This window comes from Mustela lutreola, chromosome 7 (assembly GCF_030435805.1).
Source record: "Mustela lutreola isolate mMusLut2 chromosome 7, mMusLut2.pri, whole genome shotgun sequence".
Classification (NCBI taxonomy): Eukaryota; Metazoa; Chordata; class Mammalia; order Carnivora; family Mustelidae; genus Mustela; species Mustela lutreola.
Window position 1 is genome coordinate 7,965,332 of NC_081296.1, and position 22,945 is coordinate 7,988,276.

General features: G+C 49.8%; 1 protein-coding gene across 2 annotated transcripts in view; it reads left to right on the forward strand.

Moving 5' to 3' along the window:
* CRTC3 (CREB regulated transcription coactivator 3) overlaps nt 1-22,945 on the forward strand; it is a 97,677-nt gene that overhangs the window by 46,492 nt on the left and 28,240 nt on the right. For both annotated transcript variants that reach the window (XM_059179948.1, XM_059179947.1), the window contains exons 3-5: nt 11,514-11,633; nt 19,931-19,992; nt 21,350-21,412. In XM_059179948.1, coding sequence (XP_059035931.1) covers nt 11,514-11,633; nt 19,931-19,992; nt 21,350-21,412 — 245 coding nt within the window. The remainder of the gene's footprint in view (nt 1-11,513; nt 11,634-19,930; nt 19,993-21,349; nt 21,413-22,945) is intronic.

Sequence of the window (22,945 nt, forward strand, 5' to 3'; positions counted from 1 at the left end):
GCAGTTTTAACTCAAATTCAGTGAAGAACTTGGTCCCACCAGCACAGCCTTCCACTGAGGCAGCTTGCGTCCTTCTGGAGAAGAGGATGAATCTTTAGAAACTTCTCATCCGGGCACAGTCCCTCAAGAGATCCCCCCAGGGACATGTCCCAGCCCCACGTGAGGGAGAACATGCCAGATGCACGGCTGGACGAGGGAGGAGCGGCCGGCCTGGGAAAGTGGTGGTCTGGCTCCTGCGGCTGCTGGGGGGGGCTGCAGGGCCCCGGTTGCGGATGGTGTGGCGGCCACGGCCGACCTGCATGGGCCTTCCTCACTCGCGTGACTGCGAGTGCCTCCCTGAGCAGGTACCCACATGAGGAAAAGTACCCTAGGCTCTTTGAAAACGAAAACAGGATGTATTTTTTTTTTTTTAAACTCGGTGTGCTTTACTTAGAATTGCCATGTGCTGTTGTAGCTAACTAAATAGACCAGATTATTTAATTCCCCCCAAAAACATTTTCTCATGATACTTTTCTAACTCCTTTGAGAAATTATACACTGATTTTGTCTTTTAAAGATTTTATTTATTTATTTATTTGACAGATCACAAGTAGGTAGAGAAGCAGGCAGAGAGAAGAGGAAGCAGGCTCCCCGCTAAGCAGAGAGCCCGATTCGGGGCTCCATCCCAGGACCCTGGGTTCATGACCTGAGCTGAAGGCACAGGCTTTAACCCACTGAGCCACCCAGGCGCCCCTGATTTTGTCTTTTAAAGTCATGTAAAAAAAAAAGTATTTTAGTCATAATTTCTGCTGGCTCTGTGGTAGAAAACCTCCCCTTTCATGTGTCTTTGGAAGTTATTGGGGGTAAAGCTTAAAAGGGCACCCTTCATTTATTACAGTGCCACAATTTTAATTTTTAAAAAGTTAACTTTTGGGGGCACCTGCGTGGCTCAGTCGGTTAAATGTCCAACTCTTTTTTTTTTTTTTTTTTTTTTAATTTTATTTATTTGAGAGGGAGAGAGGAGAAGGTCAGAGGGAGAAGCAGACTCCCCGCAGAGCTGGGAGCCCAATGCGGGACCCAGTCCTGGGACTCTGGGATCATGACCTAAGCCAGACCTGAGCCTGACCTTAACCAACTGGGCCACCCAGGTGTCCTAAATGTCCAACTCATGATTTCGGCTCACGTCATGATCTCGGGATTTGTGACATCGAGTTCCCCGCCCCTCGCTCTGTGCTCAGTGGGGGTCTGCTGGAGATTCTCCATCTCCCTTTGGCCACCCCCCACATGCTGCTATGCTTGCACCCACTCTCTCTCTCACACACATAAATAAATAAATCTTTTTTTTTTTTTTTTAAAGATTTTATTTATTTATCAGAGAGAGAGAGGGAGAGAGACTGAGCACAGGCAGACAGAATGGCAGGCAGAGGCAGAGGGAGAAGCAGGCTCCCTGCCAAGCAAGGAGCCCGATGTGGGACTCGATCCCAGGACGCTGGGATCATGACCTGAGCCGAAGGCAGCTGCTTAACCAACTGAGCCACCCAGGCGTCCCCAATAAATAAATCTTTTTAAAAAATTAAACTTTATATTTGGAAATGTAAAATGTACCCAAAAGTAAGGAATAGAATAATGAACGCCCCCCCCATACTCATCACCAGTTTCAATATTTTTTCCAGTTTTGTTGAGATACAGTTGACATATAAATTACTTTAGTTCAAGGTGTACAGCATAATGATTTGCTGTATGTTTATGTTGTGAAATGGTCATCACAGTAAGTTTAGTTAACATCTGTCACTTCAAAGCTCTATGTTTTTGTGTGTGATGAGAACTTTTATATCTACTCTTCAGCAACTTTCCGATGTACAGTAGAGTTAACTACTGCCACCATGGTATGGTGTCCATGACCTTCCCAGAGTTTATTTACCTTAACCTGGAAGTTTGTACCTTTGGACCACCTTCACCCACTCCCCGCCCCACCCGCCGTCCCCCAGTAATTTTCAACATTTTGTCAGTTTTGTTTTCTTAATCCCCCCTTGGTTTTTTTTGTTTTTTTTTTTTTTAATTCCAAATTACAGATTTCTTCTGGACTCAGTGACTTGTCTTACCAAGTCCCATCACAGTGGTGTAGGCAGCGTGATGGGGAGTGCAGCCAGAGGGAGAAGGAGAAGGGTGGTCGGCAGCGGTGGGGGGTGTTTCTTACCTCCAGTAGCTCTGCAGGAAGAAGCCCGTGCCAGGATGCAGCTGGGCTCAGGCGCTGAGCCCCTTTCCTGCCTGATCTGAACAACCCACCTGACCCTTCTGGCGTCTGAGGACACCTGTGGCCTCAGTCTACCAGCCAGCTGCTGTCCCGTATAGCCTGCCTCCGGGCCGGCTCCTTCGCCCTCTTACTGCTCCGGCTGTAGCTCGCAAAAAACAATCCTTGGCTTCCACAGTCCCTCATATCACTGTCATCATTCTAAGAGGCAAATCAGCTTCTCCTGGGGAAATAACTGGGCAGACCCAGTTTACCCAGAACTAATCTCTTGGGTCACGGTCACAGCATCAGAGTTCAAGGTCAGACTGCGTTCAGCAGAAGGCCTCCCTCTCCGCCAAACACACCACACCAGGCAGGAGGACGGGGTGGGAATGGGCAGCCTCAGACTTCTCCCTTCGTGGGGCATTTCCTGGAAAGATAGTACGAGGCCCGTAGAGGCTGGGGGTCTGCACTAGCCTTGCCATGCCCACGCTTATCCCAGAGGGGCTGGAAGGGAAAGTCATCATTTTATTATGGAAAATTTTAGCCAGCCACAAAAGAAGAAGGAAGAGAATAACAAACTCGCATATGGCTGTCACCAGTTTCATTAATTACCAACATTTGGTCACTTAAACTTTCTGATAATGCACCCTAGCAGGAAAATAGAGTTTTGTATCCCCACTCAGCATATCTCTGTTTATAAATTACATACATTTACACTCTGCTGTTACATCGTGTGCACAAGAAGTAGAAAGCGGAGTGGAGGGGCGCCTGGGTGGCTCAGCCTGTTAAGCAGCTGCCTTTGGCTCAGGTCACGATCCTGGGGTCCTGGGATTTGAACCCTGTGTCCCCAGGGTCGAACCCTGTGTCTGGCTCCCTGCTCAGTGGGGGCTCTGCTTCTGCCTCTGCCTGTGCCCCTCCCCCTGCTTGTGCTCTCGCGTTCTCTGTCAGATAAATAAATAGAATCTTAGAAAAAGAAGAGAAAAAACTGAGCGGAAACAGAGCTTCTTGTGTCTTCTCTACACCCCATACCCTCTTGTACGCCCCTCTGAGAGGCACACACTCTGCTTTGGAGCCTGGTTATTTGGAAACGTAATAATAGGGCAAACATGTATGAGAACGTGCTGTGCTGGAGAGGGAAGGTGCTGGGCGCAGGACGACGGGTCTCACGGCTTCTAGCCCACTGCACCCGTGGGTGCCATCCCCACCTCTCCAGGTAAGAAATGGTGCAGCCCGGCCCAAGATGCTGACCCACCTGCCTCTCCCTGAATGGGAGCCCCCAGTGTGAACCCTGGGCCCTGCACTCTGGGTGTGTTTTATGCTTTGCTGTTCGTTGGTTCTTTCTTCCTCTCTCTCTCTCTCTTTAAGATCTTGTTTATTTATTTGATAGAGAGTGTGAACAGGAGCAGGGAGAGAGGCAGGCAGAGGGAGACAGAGAAGCAGGCTTCCTGCTGAGCAGGGAGCCCGATGTGGGGCTCGATCCCAGGACCCTGAGATCATGACCTGAGCCGAAGGCAGAGGCTTCACTGACTGAACCACCCAGGCTCCCCACTTTGCTGTTATTTCTTGTTTTGACAGATTATTTCTCCTGGCCCTCTGAGGTCATTTTGATTGCTTTCTTTGTGTGTATGTGTGTGTTTGGACTTTCGCTGCCATAAAAAACAAATTTTTATGTCTTTCATTTTTTAGAGTAATCTTTTATCTTAGTTTATCTCATTAACTTTACTTCCCTTTTAGTTTTCGTTTACAATAAGGAGGAGGAAGGGGGAACATAAGGGCCCCAGATGTGGTAACAGGACAGGTCTCCAGCGGAAAGTGGGGTGCCAGCCACCCCTTCCCTCGCCCCCACGCCCCCGGCCTGCTCTGTTCTATGTAACTTCTTTGCACCTTCACGGTAGGGCTCATTTGGTCCTTTGGAGATCGCATCCCAAATTCATTTGGTCAAAAAGGCAGAGTCTCCAGGTTAAAAAATCCACAAACAAAACCCAGAACGTCCCTGTGGTGATCCAGGGGCTTTGAGGGCCAAATTCCCCTGCCAGGCTGGAGTAAGACTGGCCCACAGACAGTGCCCACTGGCGCGCAGCTGAGAGAGAAGCCTCCCCTGGTTCCCAGGAGTTAGGAGCTTTACAGTCTGGCAGAGCCAAGACCTTGCCCTGCGGCAGGTGTGTGAGCGCCAGCCCCGGCCCGTCCTGACCCACAGATGGCAAAGGAAGAGCCTGCGGCCCGCAGGGAGGGAGGAGGAGTAGGCCAAAGGCTGGTCTGGCCCTGGAGAGTTGTAAAGGAGTTAGGTTTTTTTTTTTTTTTTTTTTTTTTTTTAATCTTTTTCTTTTGATGGTGGTATAACAGAGTCTCTAATCCAGCTATGAAATCCTTTTTCTTCTGCACAGTTTATAAGGTAGAAATAAAATAGCCTGTGTAACCCCAAGGCAGTGAGTTAATAGCTCTTTTCTGTTGTGGGCAGGTCCTCATGACTCCCTCTCTGCATCATGAGAACCAAAGGAGATACAGGCTGTGGCCGGAATGATCCCTGGCTGGGTTCCCAAGAGGGGCACAGTTGTCCCTTTGTTAGACTTGCCCTTTGACAAAGAGCGGGCCGGTAGCAGCTTCCATTAACTAGAGTCTGCGTTAAAGCTCAAGGAACCTGCCTTACTTCCCACACTCTTCCCCGCAAGCAGTCCATTCAGTCCCTGTGGCCAGTCTTTTATAACCTTCCAAGAGCTGAAGCAGGGAACTAAAGCAGAACGCCATCACGGGCAGGCCGGAGGTCCTGCGGAGCGCAAGAGTGTAAGTGTGGCCTCGAGGCCGCGTGTGAGCTTGCCCTCTCCACCTTAAACTTCAGCCCGTCAGCTGTCCCAACCCACCATGCTGGGGAGCGGGGGGGGGGGGGGGGGGACACAGATGCGAGCTCCAGCACACAGAGCAATTTAGAATGATTGAGGAAGCATCTTAATTCCCTGGGAGGAAGCCTGGGGTAGACAGTAAATGGCCTTCGGACTTGTCAGCTCACCTTTAATAAAATACGAGGTTCGACACCTGCCGCAGATGGCCCTGGGGTCCACCAGCAAGGGGTAGGTGTGCCGTTTATGCCGCAGGACAGTCTGAGATCCCAGCAGGGCTGGTGTCCTTCCCTCAAACCTGAACTCTCTAGTAGATTTACTAGAACGTAATTTCTTCGGGAAAATTTCTCACTTTTACTTTCTGTCTGTGGGGTGCCAGCAAAAATCACTCACAATCTCAAAAGTATCTGATTTTATGTAGGCTCCTTAGATAAGGAGGCAAAACGGCAAGGTGAGGCCAACACTGCATGAGGCCCAGGGTCCACGGTTCAAGTTTCCTGTTGCTACCGGCTGTGTCATCCTGAGAAAAGTCCCTCCCCATTCTGGATCCCAGAGGAAAGCATGGAGATTGGGGGGCCGGTGTGGGCAGTGGGCAGTAGTCCCTTTGTTGTCACTTGTGAAGCTCACCCTAATGGTCCAGCAGCCCCTTTCCCTCCTCTTGCTCATCCTGTGGCTCAGGGGGGCCATTTATTAGGTTCAGGTAAGATGTGATGGGGACCTGAGGGGCTCCCTTCTGAGTGCTCTCGTTGGGGGACTTTTCCCCCCCTTTTTAAAAACAAGATTCTGTATATTTGAGAGAGAGAGAGAGAGCACACAGCAGGGGGGAGCAGCAGGAAGAGGAAGAAGCAGACTCCCCACTGACCAGGGAGCCCAATGCTGGGCTTAATACCAAGACTCCGGGGCCATGACCTGAGCCAAAAGCGACTGAGCCACCCAGGTAGCCCAGTTCTCTTTCTTTTAATAACATTGTATAGAAATGCCATCATAAGCTAGAATTGATCTTTGTGGCAAGAAAAAAGTGCTACTTGGTCCTTCACGGGTAAAGAATATATTATAGCCAGGCACCTGGGCGGCTTAGTCATTTAACCGTCTACCTTCAGCTCAGGTCTTGATCCCTGAGTCCTGGGATCAAGGCCCACACTGGGCTCCCTGCTGAGCAGGGAGTCTGCTTCTCCCTCTGCCCCTTATCCCGCTCATGGTCTCTCTCAAGTAAATAAAATCTTTATTTTTTTTAAAAGGTTTTATTTATTTGACAGAGATCACAAGTAAGCAGAGAGGCAGGCAGAGAGAGAGGGAAGCAGGCTCCCTGCTGAGCAGAGAGCCTGATGCAGGACTTGATCCCAGGACCCTGAGATCATGACCTGAGCTGAAGGCAAAGCCGTAACCCACTGAGCCACCCAAGCGCCTCTCAAGTAAATAAAATCTTTGTAAAAAAAAAAAAAAAAAAAACACATGCTATAGCATAAACAGGATATGCATATGTAGAATATACTGTAGGATACTTTTAATAATGATCTTCCTCTGGAGGTGACAATAAACAGCTCTCCCACTCTCAAGCTCATTTCCCACTCTTGAGCTCATTTTGTAACAAGGGCTTAGTAGTCACATGGAAGGATCTGGGGTTTCTAATAAACCACAACCTGATACGCCAACAATGTAATACATCTGCTGAACGTTAACTCCAATACAGGGCATAGATCAGCAGTGCTAATCTGAGGAGGTACTTTTCCCTCTAGGAAAGGTAAGGAAAGTCAGCGCAGCTTTTCAAACATTCGTGCTGGGCCGCTGCTCTCTGTGGGGGTGTGAGGAGGGCAGCAGACGGTGCCCACACACGCGAAGATGCTTAAATGAGATCTGGGTCCCCTGGGGGGCTGCTTGGAGCACTCGGTCCTCTCTGCCGTTGGCTCTCGACTTTTCCCCGGAAATGCACAACTCTGCTCATCTGGAAGGTTCCTACGTCCTGTTTCATCTCAGAAAGCATTCTCCATCAGTCCTGGCCCCTTCATGCCTCCGCCTCCCCCAGCAGCCATCCTGATCCCTGCACAACCTGAACCAGTTCCCATCCACGCAGAGACACCTTCAAAGAAACAGTTGGGGAACCCGAGAGCAGGGCCGTGTGCACTTGGACAGCCAGTTCTCAGCAGCACCTTGAACCGTTCGAGACCTGCCTCCTTCCCCACAAAGCCACCCACAGAAACTAGTTAAGAACTGGCTGTGGCCGTCTACTTGCCAACTCAGGAGTCACTCTGACCCCTGCCCCCCACCTGAGCCCCGCTCATTGCCCCTCACTGTTGAGGTCTGTGGGCTGCGCGCCATCCTCCGTCAGCCTTCTCTCAGAGTTGGGCACTTTCCCCTGCCTCGGGTGACCACGCTGTCCTTTCTTCCCACACTCAGCCCCTGGCACTTAGATCACAATGTGAAGCTGAGTTTGGCAGCTCGCCCCTTCGCCGGTGAGGGTCCCGGGTGAGCGTCCCGGTGTCACGCCCCATCGTCAGGCTGCTGACACGGGCCCCTCCGCGGTGCGCCGTTCCCATCTGCTCCGTGCGCCCGGGGCGCGTGTGAATACTCGTGCTCGCCCGGGCCCCGCAGAGATTGCTGGACCTCCCGTCTGCGCCTGTATTTCAGAGTAAAAACCAGTGCCCCATCCCAGGACAAACAGAAAGGAAAGGAAATCCAGCTCAATTCTGATTTTTCCCACAGTGCCACTTGGAATGTCATGGGGCGTCCTCTCAAATCAGTCCTGCCTCCTCTGTGTCGCCCCTGCCCTGCTGCTGCCCTAAGCATGTGCGTGGTCTCCCCGCGTGCGGTCCAGCCGTGGCGCCCCGACTCAAGGGAGAGGAACTTCTGTAGATGGAGGCACGGAAGCCTTCTCTTCTTCATTTGGTGTCTGCTCCCGTGTTCCGAAACAGGATGGCATCGGGCAGAGTTTGCGCCTGAGGCCATCCTCAAAACATGCCGGAGCCAGTCTGTAGGCCCTTTGGACTTGGCACCCCTCTTGGGGCTCTTCAACAAAAGCAGGACTCTCCGGCTCACCACGGCCTCTCTCCGCTGTCACTGCCGTATTAGTCGGCGCCGCTGTGGACCAACCATTCCTGAAACTCTGGAACTTTGAGCAAACTTTTTCTTTCTTTTTTTTTTTTTTTTTCCCTAACTCCTATCTGCTGCTGGTGACGGCTGTGGCTTTCCTCCATGCTGCTGCTCCCCCTGCAGAGCTGAGGCTGAGCGAGTCATGGAATTCTCACAGCAGGAGGAAAAAAGTGTGAGAGTTTCTGTTTGGACAAATGTGTATCATATCTCCTCATGAGCCCTTGGCCAAGGCCAATCACAGGGCCCTGCTGACATTCTCTTCATCTCCAGGTGGCAGCTCTCAGAGGCGACCCGGCATGGGTACCTAACGAAGATCTGGGTCCCTTGGGGATCCTCGGGGAGGCTCAGAATACTGGGTGAGCCCCTAACTGTGGTGCTGCTCTTGCCATCCCGAAAGGGACTCAGGGTGGCCTCACCTTTGACAAGATGCTTCTCCGTGTCCACCCCCCTAGGCATGTGTCGTCTGCTTAGTCGCCTTGGGCTGCCCTGACAGTAGTACCACAGACTGGGTGGCCTAAACAACAGAGATTTATTTTCTCACCGTTCTGGATGCTGGATGTCCAAGATCAAGGCGTCAGCAGAGGTGGTTTCTGGTGAGGCCCCTCTTCCTGTCCTCACACGGCCTTTCCTGTGCGACGTGCTCCCCTTGCCTCTTCCTCTGCTCGTAAGGACCTCAGAGCTGTTAGATGAGAGCCTCATTACCTCATTTCACCTTCAGTACCTTCCTGAAGGTTCTAGGTCCACAGACAGCCACACTGGGGGGTGTGAATGAGGGCGGGGGAGGGGATGCTTCAGCTGGCAACGCCCAGGATCCCTGGGATAAGGCAACTTTCAAGTGCATGATCTAATTTCGTTTTCTCCACAAGCCCGTGGGAAGTTATCGGCAGCATCATTTCCACTTTACAGATAAGGTGAAGTGACTTGCCAGTAAGGAAAGGTTCTGGGCTGGAATGGTTTGACTCCACATGGCCTTTGAACTGCAACATGGAGGGCCTCCGGAACATTGGAAGTAGAGCACTGTGCACCTGCTGAATTAGGAACTGTAAGGGTCACCGAGTATACGGAAAACTGTTTACAAAATACTGTTGAGTACAGATTACAGACCACAAAAATAGATGTGCTCTGTGGGTCTGAGCCTCGTACAAGCTGAATAAAACTTGAAAAGGAACAGAAAGCATGATGTACTTGGCCTTCAGTGTGTCAGGGCTCTGTTTCTCTTTTGTATTAAAGTTGATCTAAGAAATACATTTTTTAAAGATTTTACTTATTTGAGAGAGAAAGAAAGTGAGCGCGAGCACGGGGAGGGGGAGAGAAGAGTCCCCAGCCGACTCCCCACTGAGTACAGCAACCATGAGTTGAAGGCTTAACCCCCGGGGCCACCCAGGCACCCCAGAAATACATTTTCCAATAACAGAGTCTTAGCCCTCAGCAAGCATCACACCATAGTGTTTCACGGGCGTCCTTGCTCCAAGTCCACTTTGGTCCCCAGCTTCCGTGACTGAACACCAGCTTGAGCTCGTTTCATGAACAAGGCTGGTCCCTGTGAGCCGAAAAGGCTAAATCGCCCAATATCGTTTGGAGGGAGATCAGCTGCCACAGGGATAGAGAGTTGCAGTAGTGCCACGGTAAGGAAGAGGAGAAAATTAAAATGGTAGCCAAGGCCATTCCCCCCAGCCCCCAGCCAAGTCCAAGTAGCAGTTACAGGATTTGGGCCCATAGGGACGAATGCAAAAGAGGCCCAAGTGTCAATAGTGCATATGCGTGTCGTAGGAAGTCTCTAAGATGTTCTAAGAACTTTCTGCTTTTTCGGAACTGCTTCTGGAGACTCTCAGCCCACCTCTGTAGGCCGGCCTCTGAGAGCCCAGTGTGGTAGCGTTTGTGCTCTGAGAGCCCTCAGTGAAAATGCTGTGTCTTCAGGTACATGTAACTTCACCGTTGTGAACATCGGCTGCATTTCCGGAGAATCTTTCCTTTCATCCTGGAACAAAGTCATCTGTCCCTTATGTCTCCTGTGTAAACAGGCTCTGAAAAAGTGTGGGCATGTCTCCTCCTGATTCACAAAGGGATTTCAGCCTGTCAGTCCCTGGAGGGGTATGCAGATCGCCCGAGACTAACGCCCTGCTTACCCATCACAATGGCTGTTTCACTCCGTGAAAAAAAGTTGTTGCTCACCTAGATCTCTTTAAGAGTTAACAGATTTGGGTTGTAAAAATAGAGTAGAACCGTTAGATTCCATTAGCCCAGACATTTGATTAGCCCACTGAAGAGAGAGAGGAGTCATCCCCAAATCCAGCGTGAGAAAATCCGTATGTTTAACAACAACAACAAAAAATTAATGACCCATTCTTAGCTAAAAGCAGCTCCCTTAGAAAACCATATTCTATCGTATGATTCCTTTCAGAGTAACCTCACTATTTACATAATTCCATTTACATAAAAGAAAATCTGTTTTTAGCTGTTTCACAAACATGGCTCTTGCAGAATAGCATGTACAAATTACACGCTTGTCACATGCGCGATATAATGGGCCCGCTTGGCATTTGGTCTTTGACATCCAAAAAATTGCCTTTTATGATGCCAGGCTCAAAAATGTTACGAATGTATCCCAAGCCTTCCTTAACTAAGGACTTTGGATTTATTGAGCACGGATTTACCCTGAATCTGTTTGTGTTTCACCTGTGCCATGTTGGGGAATGAGTTGCATATTTTCAACTTGTATTGAGGTAGTATTTCTTCTCTCTTTGCTTAACTCAGGGACTACAGACTCAGATGTCTGATACAGTAGGTCAACCCAGTGGTCTGGTGTAAGCATTAAAAGTACGAGAATGGGGGTCCCACCTACAGAGAGCAGCCGCTCTCGATTTCCGGGGCTGTGGGATTGGTGTGGGCAAAGGGTTCGGGTTTTTCACTGGAAGCCTCAACCCTGAATTTTTAAACATTGTTGATTCAAAATTTCAAAAAGCCTCTGTGCAGGACAGATAGTCCACGGTCTGTAGGTATCCCATTCTTGTTCTCGTATCCAGCCTTTCTCCGGCTTAGATGAGTACATTTCAAGGGTACTCCTGAGTTGTCTGGGGTGTGATGTATGAACCCATGGTCCTGCCTCAGGTTTTAATATTACCATTAATATTAAAATTTTAATATTACCATTCTTTCAGCTTTCACCTTAACACACTGAAGACTGTTCTCAATTGCTCTGTAACCTTATGGAAACAGCCCCACGTGCTACGTGATCTGATTTGCCTTGACTCGAGGCCTAGTTGTAAACACTTGTAGAAAGCTGAAACCAGTCTTTCTGTCTGCTGTTGTTACCTGTTGCTGTTCTTGATGGTGAATGGCAATGTCAGTCCCCGGCCGACTCCTGTCCCTTCTCTCTGCAGCCCGCCCTTCACCAGGCTGATAGCGTGCGTGGGACCCGCCACCACGGGCTGGTGGAGAGGCCAGCCAGGACCCGCTTCCACCCTCTCCACCGAAGGTCCGGGGACAAGCCAGGACGACAAATATCCTTTCTCATTGTCTTGGGGGGAGGCGGGGGGGAGTATGAGTTTTAAAATGTTTGAAAGGTTTTCGGGATTTATCTTCCCCATGGTTCCCCTTTGGCCTCAAAGCCTTCATTTTATCTGATGAATGGAGGCGATAAAAATAAGTGAGTTGGAAACTAGAAACATCTCCACAGCTAAAAGCTGGTAAGATCATCGTGGGTATTTACTTGATGAAAACACAGATAGAGTTGAGTTGAGTGAAGGAGAGGAACATAAACAAGCTGTAATTCAGCCCTGTTGCAAGGCCTGCTCAGTTCTTCAGAAAGCAGCCAGGTCAGAGCAACACCTGACTTTGAACCAAGTTAGAGAGTTAGTCTAGCTAAAACAGACAGGTGTGTGACTAATTTTTATTTCCGTTGACCTGGTGACCTGCCATTAGAACTTAAAGAGGAAATTTCATAGGATCTTCTATTTATGGAGTTTCAAACTCAGCAAATGACACCCAAGATAAAGAGCTCGTAGTTAGGAAAATTCTCAGGCACGGCATACCCCAGATCCTATGCTGTTAAGTAGGAATAAGGAGAAGGAGATTGCGAACTCCCCGGACAATTTCGTTCATCAGGGGGCTGGGGCCCCAGGGGTCAGGGACAGGCACTGCTGGGCCACCAGCTCTGTGCTCAGGGCTTTGGGGACACAGAACCGAGCCAGGTTTTGTGGGAGAGGACGGAGAAGCAGTGTGCCAGCAGAGCCGGGGTTCTCCCTGCACGCTGCTCACGGGTAGAGGAAGGTGCAGGAAGGCGGGGTGAGTGTTACTGCAGAGCCGAATTCCTGGCAGTGATGGCAGAGCTGGCTTCTTGAGAAACCAGGAAGTGGGGGGAGGGCACGCACGTTTGCTGAGCACCTACCCAGGCCAGGCACTGTGCTGGGCAACGGATGTGTCATTTAGTCCTCAAAACTACTGAATTTTCGTTTCTTTTTAACCCCCGTCTTCCAGGGAGGAAACTGAGCGTCCAGAGTCACTTCTCTGAGATGCCACTGCTGAGGTTGAAAGGGCACCAGTTCCACCCTGGGCCAATTCCACCCTGCACCACTAGGTGGGTCAGCCCCAGGGACACACACACACACACACACACACACACCCGTAAGAGAGGCCCTAGGGGAGGAGGTGTAGGACCCACAGACAGAACGGTTTCTCCCCTCTTTGGCCCCCAGGGACACAGCACATTTGGTCCACGAGAGACCCTGACTTGTAGTCCTTGTGTACTTTGTGACCACTGTCAGGGAGGGTGGAGATAACGACTGAGCCTGCAGGTTCTCTTCTGGAATGTGTTCTCACTTCCACAGAACGCTCGGGGGAGAGGTGAAGCCCGCCGAGTCGCCCGCTGGTGCGCATGCGCGGGTGGCGTGAGCGCATCTGACCGTGGTCTAGGCCGGAGTTCTCAAGCAAAAGGCTTTGAGTGTTTCTTTGCTTGATTTAAATATGTCTTTCTCCAATTTCTCAATTCTCTTTTTCTCCCGTCAGTGTTCTGAATATTGTAGTACGTATGTGGCATATTTATAAATACATATTTGTAGCTATCTCGGATCCTTTTTGCAGCAAGTGTGGTGTAAGGATATACATACGCTCACCCCTTTTTTAACCGAAGGAATAACGTAGAAGAGGAGGGGATCGAAGGAAAGTGACAGATGGGAAACATTTTAAGTAGTCACCAGTGTCCGGCCCCTGCCCTCGCGGTGCTCGCGGTGCTCCTGGTGCTCCCGGTGCTCCCGGTGCTCCCAGCCCAGTGTGGTCAGTTGTGGCCCAGACCGAGAGGGCTGCGTGAGCTCATAGAAGGGGCAGCCTGGACCCGGAAAAGGGAACCTGGAGGCAGATCCGACCCTGGAAGGTGAAGCCACAAGTGAGGGAATAATGCAGTCCTGTATTCAGCAGAGATCAGAAGGGATATCTACAGTGTCCCTTCTCTGTACAGATACTGTTCTTTTGTTTGTTTGTTTGTTTGTTTAGATTTTATTTATTAATTTGAGAGAGAGCAGGAGCAGGAGGGGAAACAGAGGGAGAAGCAGGCTCCCTGCCAGCACGGGGCTTGATCCCAGGACCCTGGATCATGAATTGAGCCGAAGACAGATGATTCACCACCTGAGCCACCCAGGCGCCCCCTGTACAAGGGCTGTTCTAAACAGAGGAGACTCGGTGGTGAATAAGATGTGTCCCTGCCTTCATGAGTTTATAGTCTGGGGGAAGGGACAGAGGCAAACAGGTAAAACAACGATTTAGGCAAATGACTGGTGGTAAGTGGTACAGAGAGAGGAAGACTGCCGGAGAGGGAAGGTCTTGTGCATAGTCGCACAAGGAGTGACTACACCTGTGTTCAGGGGACTCCGTCTCCTGCCAGGTGATCTACTGTAGGGTATAACTTGACCCCATGTACGGGTCACCTTATGGGAGCAACTGCAGAAAACCAGTCACCTCCAAAGGGGAGGGGAAGCAAAAGTCAAACATGCAGATAAATTAAAGTTCATCACAGTACAGGTCTGAGACGTCACTCTGTATGCTCTTCCTGCGCACCTAACCCGGGCCCAGGGACCGGACATTTGCTGGTTCAAAAAAGCCTCTTGAGCTTGGGGCTGTCCGTAAATGGACAGCGCGTCTCTCCTGCAGGGACCGTGAGCTCCCATGAAACACAGGAGAGGGATGATTTTATGTTGGCGATGTTAATAGAGTCAGGAGAAGTTAGAGAAAGATTCCATCTTTCCTTTCATGGCAACTTCATTTAGAAATAATTTGCTTAAAATGATGGCCTTTCACGTGTGTCTGGTGCCTCCCCAACGTCTGTCTCCCGCTTCTGTTCTTTGCAAGTGTTAACACTGATTTGAACATTTGTTAGAACAAAAAGAGAAACTGCATTCAGAATTCTTTTCTTTCAGCTGTTTCCTGGCTTGGAAGTTATTTTAGAAGGGGCAGACCAGCGTAGACAAGGATTCAGTCCTATGATACATAAGATGAACGTTGTTTAATAAATATTCTGGCTTCCTCCCAGAGTGGGCAGCTACAGCAGGCAGAGCTCTGGCATGGGGAGATTCCTTCTGCAGTGGGCGGCTGTGGCCTCAGTGAAGGCAAGTGCTGTGGGCTTTGCTGCCTGCGTGGGCAGCCACCAAAGGCAAAGACCAGGACGCTGTCCAGCTGGGCTCTGGCCTGGGGCCACCCTCAAGGCAGAGGAGAGGCACTGCCTGGTCCCTGGCTGGGGCCCGGCTTGAGAATTCAGAATACAGGCTCTTCTACCCTTTCCCAAGTGCTCATGCCTTCACCACCCTCCTCACTCCTCAAGGGCCGCAGACACGGGTCCCAAACACCATCTTGCTGAATTTCTGAGCAATTAACATAATATTATCCCCGTGGATAACACACTGAGAAAGAAGGGGACACACTGAAGAATCATAGAAAATGCTTTCCTCTAAATATATTTTTAGAAAGAGGGGAAAATAATAGATGTCTGGAAAATTTCTGACTTTTATTCCCAGCAAGGTTCAAGAGCATATGGTGTCTGGGAAACCAGCATGAACAGTCGGGAGGAGAGGCATCAGGACCGGCCACAGTTCGGAATGGCTTTCCTCTTTGGAACAGGCTCTGCTCTGATTCTTCTCACACAATGAGATGAGGATTTTAGGGCACCGGTTTATAGAACACTGTTTCTTTGACACAGACAGCCTGCTAGGTTTGAGAAGCCCTGCTGTCTCTCCCCCCACCCCGAGCCTCACCGTTGAAGTCGGGGCTCCAAGAAGCCGTGCGGTTAAGAAGCGTTCTCTCTCGCCAGGACTAACAAAATGTATTTAATCACAACACCCAGTTTTTACCTAATACCCATCAGTGATTTCCACTATGAAGGACAAGGAAATGGGGTGGGGTGTGGAGTTTTCAGACTTCAGGATTCCCTGTGCCACCCAGCTGTCACTCACGTGTGGAGGGAAGCAGGTCACCCTCATGCAGGCAAGGACTCCAGAGGATCCCACTCAGACACTTTCCCAAACATCTGACTTTTAATTTAATTAATTTTTAATTTAATACATGTAAGATGTATTCTAGTAGGATGTAGTCGGGAGGCAGAAAGGGCAAGAGGAAGTAGCACGATGGTGAAGACATGGTTGAGCAATTAGGAAGGAACCAAACTGTGACCAGCTTTAGGTCTTAAATCTGACCCTGGAATTCGTCTCGGTGGCGGGTTCTATTAAGCTGACTCGGAGATCCGTCACCCCGGGAGGTCCCAGACCTGCCCCACAAATGCTGGCCCTGGGAGGACCCAGAGTCCCCGAGACTGGGAGAGAATGTAGCCAGCATCCAGGCTGCCTGGAGCAAGCTGCTCCTGAGCCCTGCCCCAGGTGCCCTCACCACAGGGGAACAGGAAGCCAAAAGGAGAAGCCTGGCTGTGCTCTCCAGCCACGAGGCAGGCAGCCCAGAAGAGAGGGTGGAACTCTCTGGGCTTCTGTGGCTCAGTGACCCCACCCATGGGTACGTGGGCCAACAGATGTCCTGTCTTATCAGCAGAAGAGCTACTCCCCTTCCTCTGGGGAAGAGTGAGTAAGAAGCTTCCCTCTGCCGCTGCCCATGCGGAGAAGGAGTAAGGGCGCCCCTTTGTTGGTGGGTTGAGGCAGGAACATGAGGAGGAGTTTCCTCTCCGAGCTCTAGGCACTTGGGGAACACCTTGGTCGGTGAAGTACGGGTGGACGGACTACAAAAGGGGCAGAGGTGCCAGGGGGGAGGAGGAGGAGGAGGTTTTCAGGGGGAGTCTGGAGTGTGTTTGGTGGCGAAGCTGAAGGGGCAGCAGGAGACTCGGACTCTGTACACTGTTGGCAGCCGGGGGTCTGGGTTTGTGACTTCCTGGGCTCCCCAGCCTGCAGCCAGAGGCCGGGGTGGGCCCAGCTCACATCTCCCCAAGTGTGTCCAGGCCCCTGGGGCTGCTCCCCATAGCGGGACACCTGGCAATTCTGCAGCCCTTCTCCCCAGCAGCCCCCTTTGCCAGCAGTGTGGGCTGAGAGGCTGTGGGCCGCAGAACTCAGGGAGCGTTAGGACTGGAGGGAGGCGAGGAGGCAGCCAAGGAGCTGGGGAGGAGGGCCCTGGGGAGGGGGGGGGAGGGGGGCAGATACAGAGGTGCAGCTGGGACCATCTTCAACCTCACTAACTGATGTGCGCAGGATGCGTGGATGGCCAAGAAACTGGGCTGGCTCTTTGAAAACCCTGTTGCCAGTTGCTTTTCTGTTTGGTTGCTGGCAGCTGGTAGGCATTCCAAAAATGCTTGTTGAATTAGTGATAAATTCGGGTTTACAAATAGGCTCTTTTCCCCCCATCTTTAGGTTATTCCGTAGGACCTCTTGGTCTAGTGGAACCGTCAGAGCCACCCAAGTGAACTTTTCTGAAATCTTCAGAAGAAGAAAGGAATCTTTTCTAGGTTGTCCTTAGGTTGGCCTTTTTTTTTTTTTTTTTTAAAGATTTTATTTATTTTTGTTGATAGAGCACAAGTAGGGGGAGCAGCAGAGAGAGGGAGAAGCAGACTCCTCGCTGAGCAGGGAGCCGGATGTGGGGCTCCATCTCAGGACCCTGGAATCCTCACTTGAGCTGAAGGCAGACGCTTCACCGACTGAGCCCCCCCAGGAGCCCCACCGTTTGGTTCACTTTAACTGTAAGCCAGTAACACTAGTGGTTGTCTTGATGCCAACAGTTCTTGGGTTTTTTTTAATATGCAGTAAGTGAGATATGATAGTGAGAATTAAGAATGCTCAGAGGTCACAACGTTTCATGTTTGATGCTTCATCTCAGTCGTATTAAAAATCCCAGCTGGGGGGGGTGCCTGGGTGGCTCAGTGGGTTAGGGCTCTGCTTTTGGCTCGGGTCATGATCTCCAGGTCCTGGGATCGAGCTCCATGTTGGTCTGACTGCTGGGTGGGAAGCCTCCTTTTCCCTCTCTCTCTGCCTGCCTCTCTGCCTGCTTGTGATCTCTCTCTGTCAAATAAATAAATAAAATCTTAAAAAAAAAAAAAAAAAAATCCCAGCCGAGCATGGTGGCATGGCCTAGGCCCCAGCCTCTCGGAAGGCTGAGGGGAGGGCTTGAGCTCAGGAGTTCTGGGCTGGAGTAAGTCATGCCCGTCAGGTGTGCAGGCTAAGTTCCTCACTGACCCAATGACCTGCAGGAGTGGGGGACCACCTGGCTACCTAAGGAGGGGAGAACCTGACCCAGGCGGAGCGGAGCAGGTCAGCAGGGCCATCGAGCCTGTTGGTAGCCGCTGCGCTCCGGCCTGGGCAGCAGAGCCAGTCCCCATGAGAAAGACCTGTCAGGAGATCGCTGCATGTTCATGTCGTTACTATGTATCAGAAAGTCCGAAATGCTACCTGGAACCCCCACATTGAAGTAGTTGGTGTTTGATCATGATGTTCCCATTGTGTCCCTGCTCGCTGTTGGTGTTAGCAGGACGAGTGACGGGGACTGAGGACGGCCGTGTACTGAGGGAAGCAGTAAGCTTTGGCTTCGTGAAATGACGCTTTTCTGGTTGGAGATTCATCCAACTGCAGGAAAGGGAAAGCTAGATAACCATGGGACGGGGGCGTCCACACCCCCTCTGTCCCTTCTGCTGGTGAAGGTGCTGGAGTGTTCCATTGCGGGGGAGGGGGTGCTTGTCTTGACTGACCGCCTGCACCTCTCCTGTCTCCTGTGGCTACTCTAGTCTGCACTTCGCCACCCCGAAGCCTGGCAGTTAATGCTGAAGAAATGGTTCTCTTCTGAAAATCATCTCTTCTGCTATATTGACTTAGAGTCAGCTGAAGGCATAAGCTAGCTGGATAGGGCAAAATGGATCCACGGAGGGTGAAACTGGGATCATGACACCTCCCCTCACAAAGGAGGCCGCTCACACCAGATCGCTGGGAAGCTCTGAGTGCCGCATTCTGGGACGCCCAGCCCAGGCCTGCAGGATAGGCCCCGCCCCTCCGTCCTGAGCCCAAGTACGTGACAGAGGATCATTAAAGATTTTTTAGCAGGAGAATATTATGATTAAAAAAGGTTTGGGGGCACCTGGGTGGCTCAGTGGGTTAAGCCTCTGCTTTCGGCTCAGGTCATGATCTCAGGGTCCTGGGATCAAGCCCCGCATCGGGCTCTCTGCTCAGCAGGGAGCCTGCTTCCCCCTCTCTCTCTGCCTGCCTCTCTGCCTACCTGTGATCTTTCTCTCTATCAAATAAATAAAAATCTTAAAAAAAAAAAAAAAGGTTTGTTTTAAGATTTATTGATTTTTTTGGAGAGAGAGAAAGAACAGGAGAGGGGCAGAGGGAGAGGGAAACCCAAGCAGACTCCACACTAAGTGCAGAGCCCGACATGGGGCTCAGTCTCCCGACCCTGAGCTTACGACCTGAGCCAAAACCCAAGAGTTGCTCGTTTAAATGACTGCACCTCCTAGGCGGCACCCCTTGATTGAAACTATTCTATGAATTTAATTAATTTAATTAACCAGACAGCTCTCCTGCCCTCCGCACAGATAGCATCATGTCTGTTTGTCTGTGCCTCTGGAATGTGTTCCGAGGCATGCTAGACCCCCAGAAGAACACGGAATTTATATAGTGGAGCCCCTGACAACCCAAGGAGCTTAGCGTTTCTCCACAAATCTAACGCAGCTCTCTTTTGGCTGTAAGTAATGGGAATCCTCAGCTTGGGAAAAGGACACTCACTAGCTTATGTCACTGGAAGCCCAAGGGCTCGATCCGGGGGTACATCTGATAGCATCGAGGCTGTCTGCAAGGTGCCACGTCTGTGCTGACTTTCTGTGTGGGCAGGCTTTCTCTTCTTGTAGACCTTTACAGTACTCTCAGGCTCACCAGCTGACAGCACTCCCTTTTCTCCTCCAACGCACTCTTCAGGCTTGTGTCATGAGCCCATCCCTTAGCCAGTCACTGTTTCCGAGGCTATAAGGTACCTTGACCGGAAATACTGAGCCTGATCTATCCCATGGGACAGAGGGGCCTATGCAGAAGGGCGGCCTTACCAGGTTGGGGTGAAGGGCAGGGCAGTTCTCAAAATCAAAAAATGCTATGCAGGCAGAAAAACAAAAACAAAAAACAAAAGACCCCACAAGAATCACACGAAGAGGGCACTGGTGAGAGCAATAGTCCTTCCAGGGCCAATTTTCCAATAGGCTTTTCAGAGGGAGCGTGGAGGAAAAGCTGTCGGTGTAGAGGGATAAGAACCAGAAACTCAGGTGTTTAACTCTCCATAATTCTGCCGCCTTCATTCGGTTTCAACTTCCCATTAATTTTATTTTTCCTTTATTAAAAAATTTCACTTTGATGGTAGTACTTTCGGAGCCAATTACTCCTCACAGCCCTTGGATGAGAGCTGGCCAAGGTAAGCGAGCTGTGTTTTAAAAAGTGGGCACGTGTTGTTTGTCAATGTTTTCACTTTATTTTATCCTTTGAATATTGTTGTAGAAATTTCTGACATAAATCTTGTTTTCTCTTAGAAAACGTAGGTTTTTCAGGTAGGATCCTAGGTTAATCTGGAAGTCTAAGATGAAAAATCATTAAAAAAAAATCTAGATCTTCATATTTAAAATCAAATGGAAACATACTCGGGCTACACCTACCAAGAGAATACCCTGATGCGGTATCCTTGTATTTGAGACATGGGAAAATAACCACCTTTGCTCAGGGTATCTTAGTAAGCTGTTGGAAGGAGTGAAAGATTTAATAAGCTTCTCAAAATGTAATTTGCTTAGTGGGTTCGATTTAGAGTCTCTGAGTATTTTTGTATACAGAGGATATGTGCCCCCCAAAATTGAGTATTTTGGGGTCTAGAGAGTGATGGAATCTAAAACCAGCTGCAAAGACTGGTGTACCCATTGCTTGTGAGGCACGTTCCCAGTTCACCAAGTCAGAATCAGGAGACACTGAAGTGTACACATCAAAAAAGAGACATTCAGAGCGCTCTTGGCATTGAGGCTGACTCTCTGTCTGTTCTCTGGGGAAATCCTGACTGAGCACTTACGGTGATTAACACAGTCAGGAACTGCGACGTCCGTATGGGTGACGGGGGCTCCTGCCTCCAGGTGGTTTTCAGCTGCCCTCACGAATCCCGGGCCCCAGGGTCATGGGAAAATACAATATTGTATTTTCAGTCAGAGAAAGAGATCTCCAGACGAATATTTTGAAAGTTAGCGTCCAAGGAAGAAATGTCCACAGCTGCCCAGAGCAGTGCAAGCAGTGCAAGAAGTGTTTCCATGAGTGCGACCCCCGTGCCAGTTGTGTTCCTACTCAGTGTCTCCGAGGGAAGACGGTTTCCACCTGTAGGGTGCCCCCCCACACACTCTTGGGGTGTGTGCTGAACGGTGACTTTTTCCACATCTGGACAGAGACCTCATATCCCCTAGAGAGGAGACGGTCATGGATTTTGAACTATTTAAGGTGCTTGTTGGCCCTTTTTAAGACAAAACCAAACCAAACCTCAGTATATGCCCCACTAGCTAATCCTGTTTTTATGGATTTTGGGGGGTTTTTAATCATGGAAATCAGGATCATAGGAATCGGAGAGATCCCTCAGTCGGACCTCATTTTAACAATGTTGAGCAAAGTGAACGAGGCATGGAGCATGCAGGTGACTTTCCCTGGGTGAGTAGAAGAGCCAGTTCCCAAACTTGGGCCCGAGGCTTGCCTTTGCTCCTATGAATTGAACGTCTTTACTTTCTCTGTCATTCTGGTTTTTAAAGGCAGCAGCATCCTTGGAAAGAAGAGAAGCACCCTGGATTCAGGCTGACATCTGCTCTTAACAGGTACCCGGGTTGGTCACTCATAGAAAGAAATTTAAAGAAAACCAATTGATTTTGATTTTCCTGATGTTCTTTATGTATTCTCCAGTTACTAGAGGATATGCCTGTCACATGTGTTTATAGGAAGTATTTTTAAAAAGCCTAAATCTCCCACCATTTATTGAATGTCTGCACAAACAGTACCAATCCATCGATGGGGTCCTGGGGGGACTACAGGGTTGGGTCTTACTATGTGACTTTGAGTAAGTTGTATAACTTCTCTGCGCCCCAGTTTACCCATCTGGAAAAGGCAGATCATCATACCTCTCTCAAGAGGGTGGTGTGAGAATCAAATAAGATCTGTGAGAAACAGGGGTAGCATTAGCATCCAGCCAGCGTTCCCTCCTGTCGTGATCGCGCTCGGCCCAATGCCAGGGTTGAGTGTTTTGTGGAGGTCGGTGTTTTCGGTCCTGACAGCTGCCCCCAAGAACAAATATTATGTTCTGTTTTAAGAGACTAGAGGACTTGTCCAAGGCAATGTAGCTAGCATGTGATGGAACTGAGACTTTTTTAAAAAAACCATTTATAGTGTAAAATATAAAACATACACAGAAGAGAGAAGCATGACCCCAAGTCCCCGTGCCCACCCTTCCGCTTTCGTTCTCATCCATGTCCTGCCATGTACCCCATCCCCGTCCCATTTCCACCCCACCCCCACCAGACCGACTACTGCCTCTGTAAATGTCTCTAACAGGAAAGATTGAGGAGAACTTCTTTTAAAGAAAACACAACCACAATGCCATTTTTACACGTACCAAAATTAGTAGCGATTCCTTCATGTTAGCCAAACTCAGGCTATATACGGATTTTCCCAGTTGTCTCTCTGCGTTTGATTGATATTCTCTTGTGCCTCTTTGTATCTGTGAAGGAGCTGGAATCCAAAGCCAGGGGTCTCAGATCCCAGGGTCCATGCTCTTTCTGCTGCCTCATGCAGCTTCCGACCTGCCCTCCCCACTCCCACTCCCACCCCATACCCTTGTCTGAACATGGCACCGCCACGGTTCACAGTCAGGCCACACGGCTTAATGGCCACCTGAGGCTGTCACCTAGAAGAGACCACAGGAAGCATTTTCAGCTAATCTGACATCTCTCACAGGTTCTTTTTATGGCAGATAGTCTGACCCATGGATGAGAAAAAGTAAATAATCATACCTTAGAGTTAAGAGTTAAGAGTAGAAGTTGGAGCCATTGGGGGCAATTTCCAAAATTTGCTGTAGATCGGGGTTTCCAACCTTTTTGTCTTAGGACCCCTTTACAGTCTTAAAAACCACTGAAGCCCTCAAAGAGTGTTTGCATATATGGCTGTGTCTGTTGATATTTATCTGTTTATAAAAGATGCTTATTAATAAAAAAATTAAAGAATAGCAATAATAGATTCATGACACGTCAACATAAAAGATGGCTTCTTTTAGGAAGCGCATTATATTTTCTAAAACGAAGAATTTACCAAAAAGGGAGCACTGTTTTACCTTTCACGACCCTCTTGAAGGTAGCTAG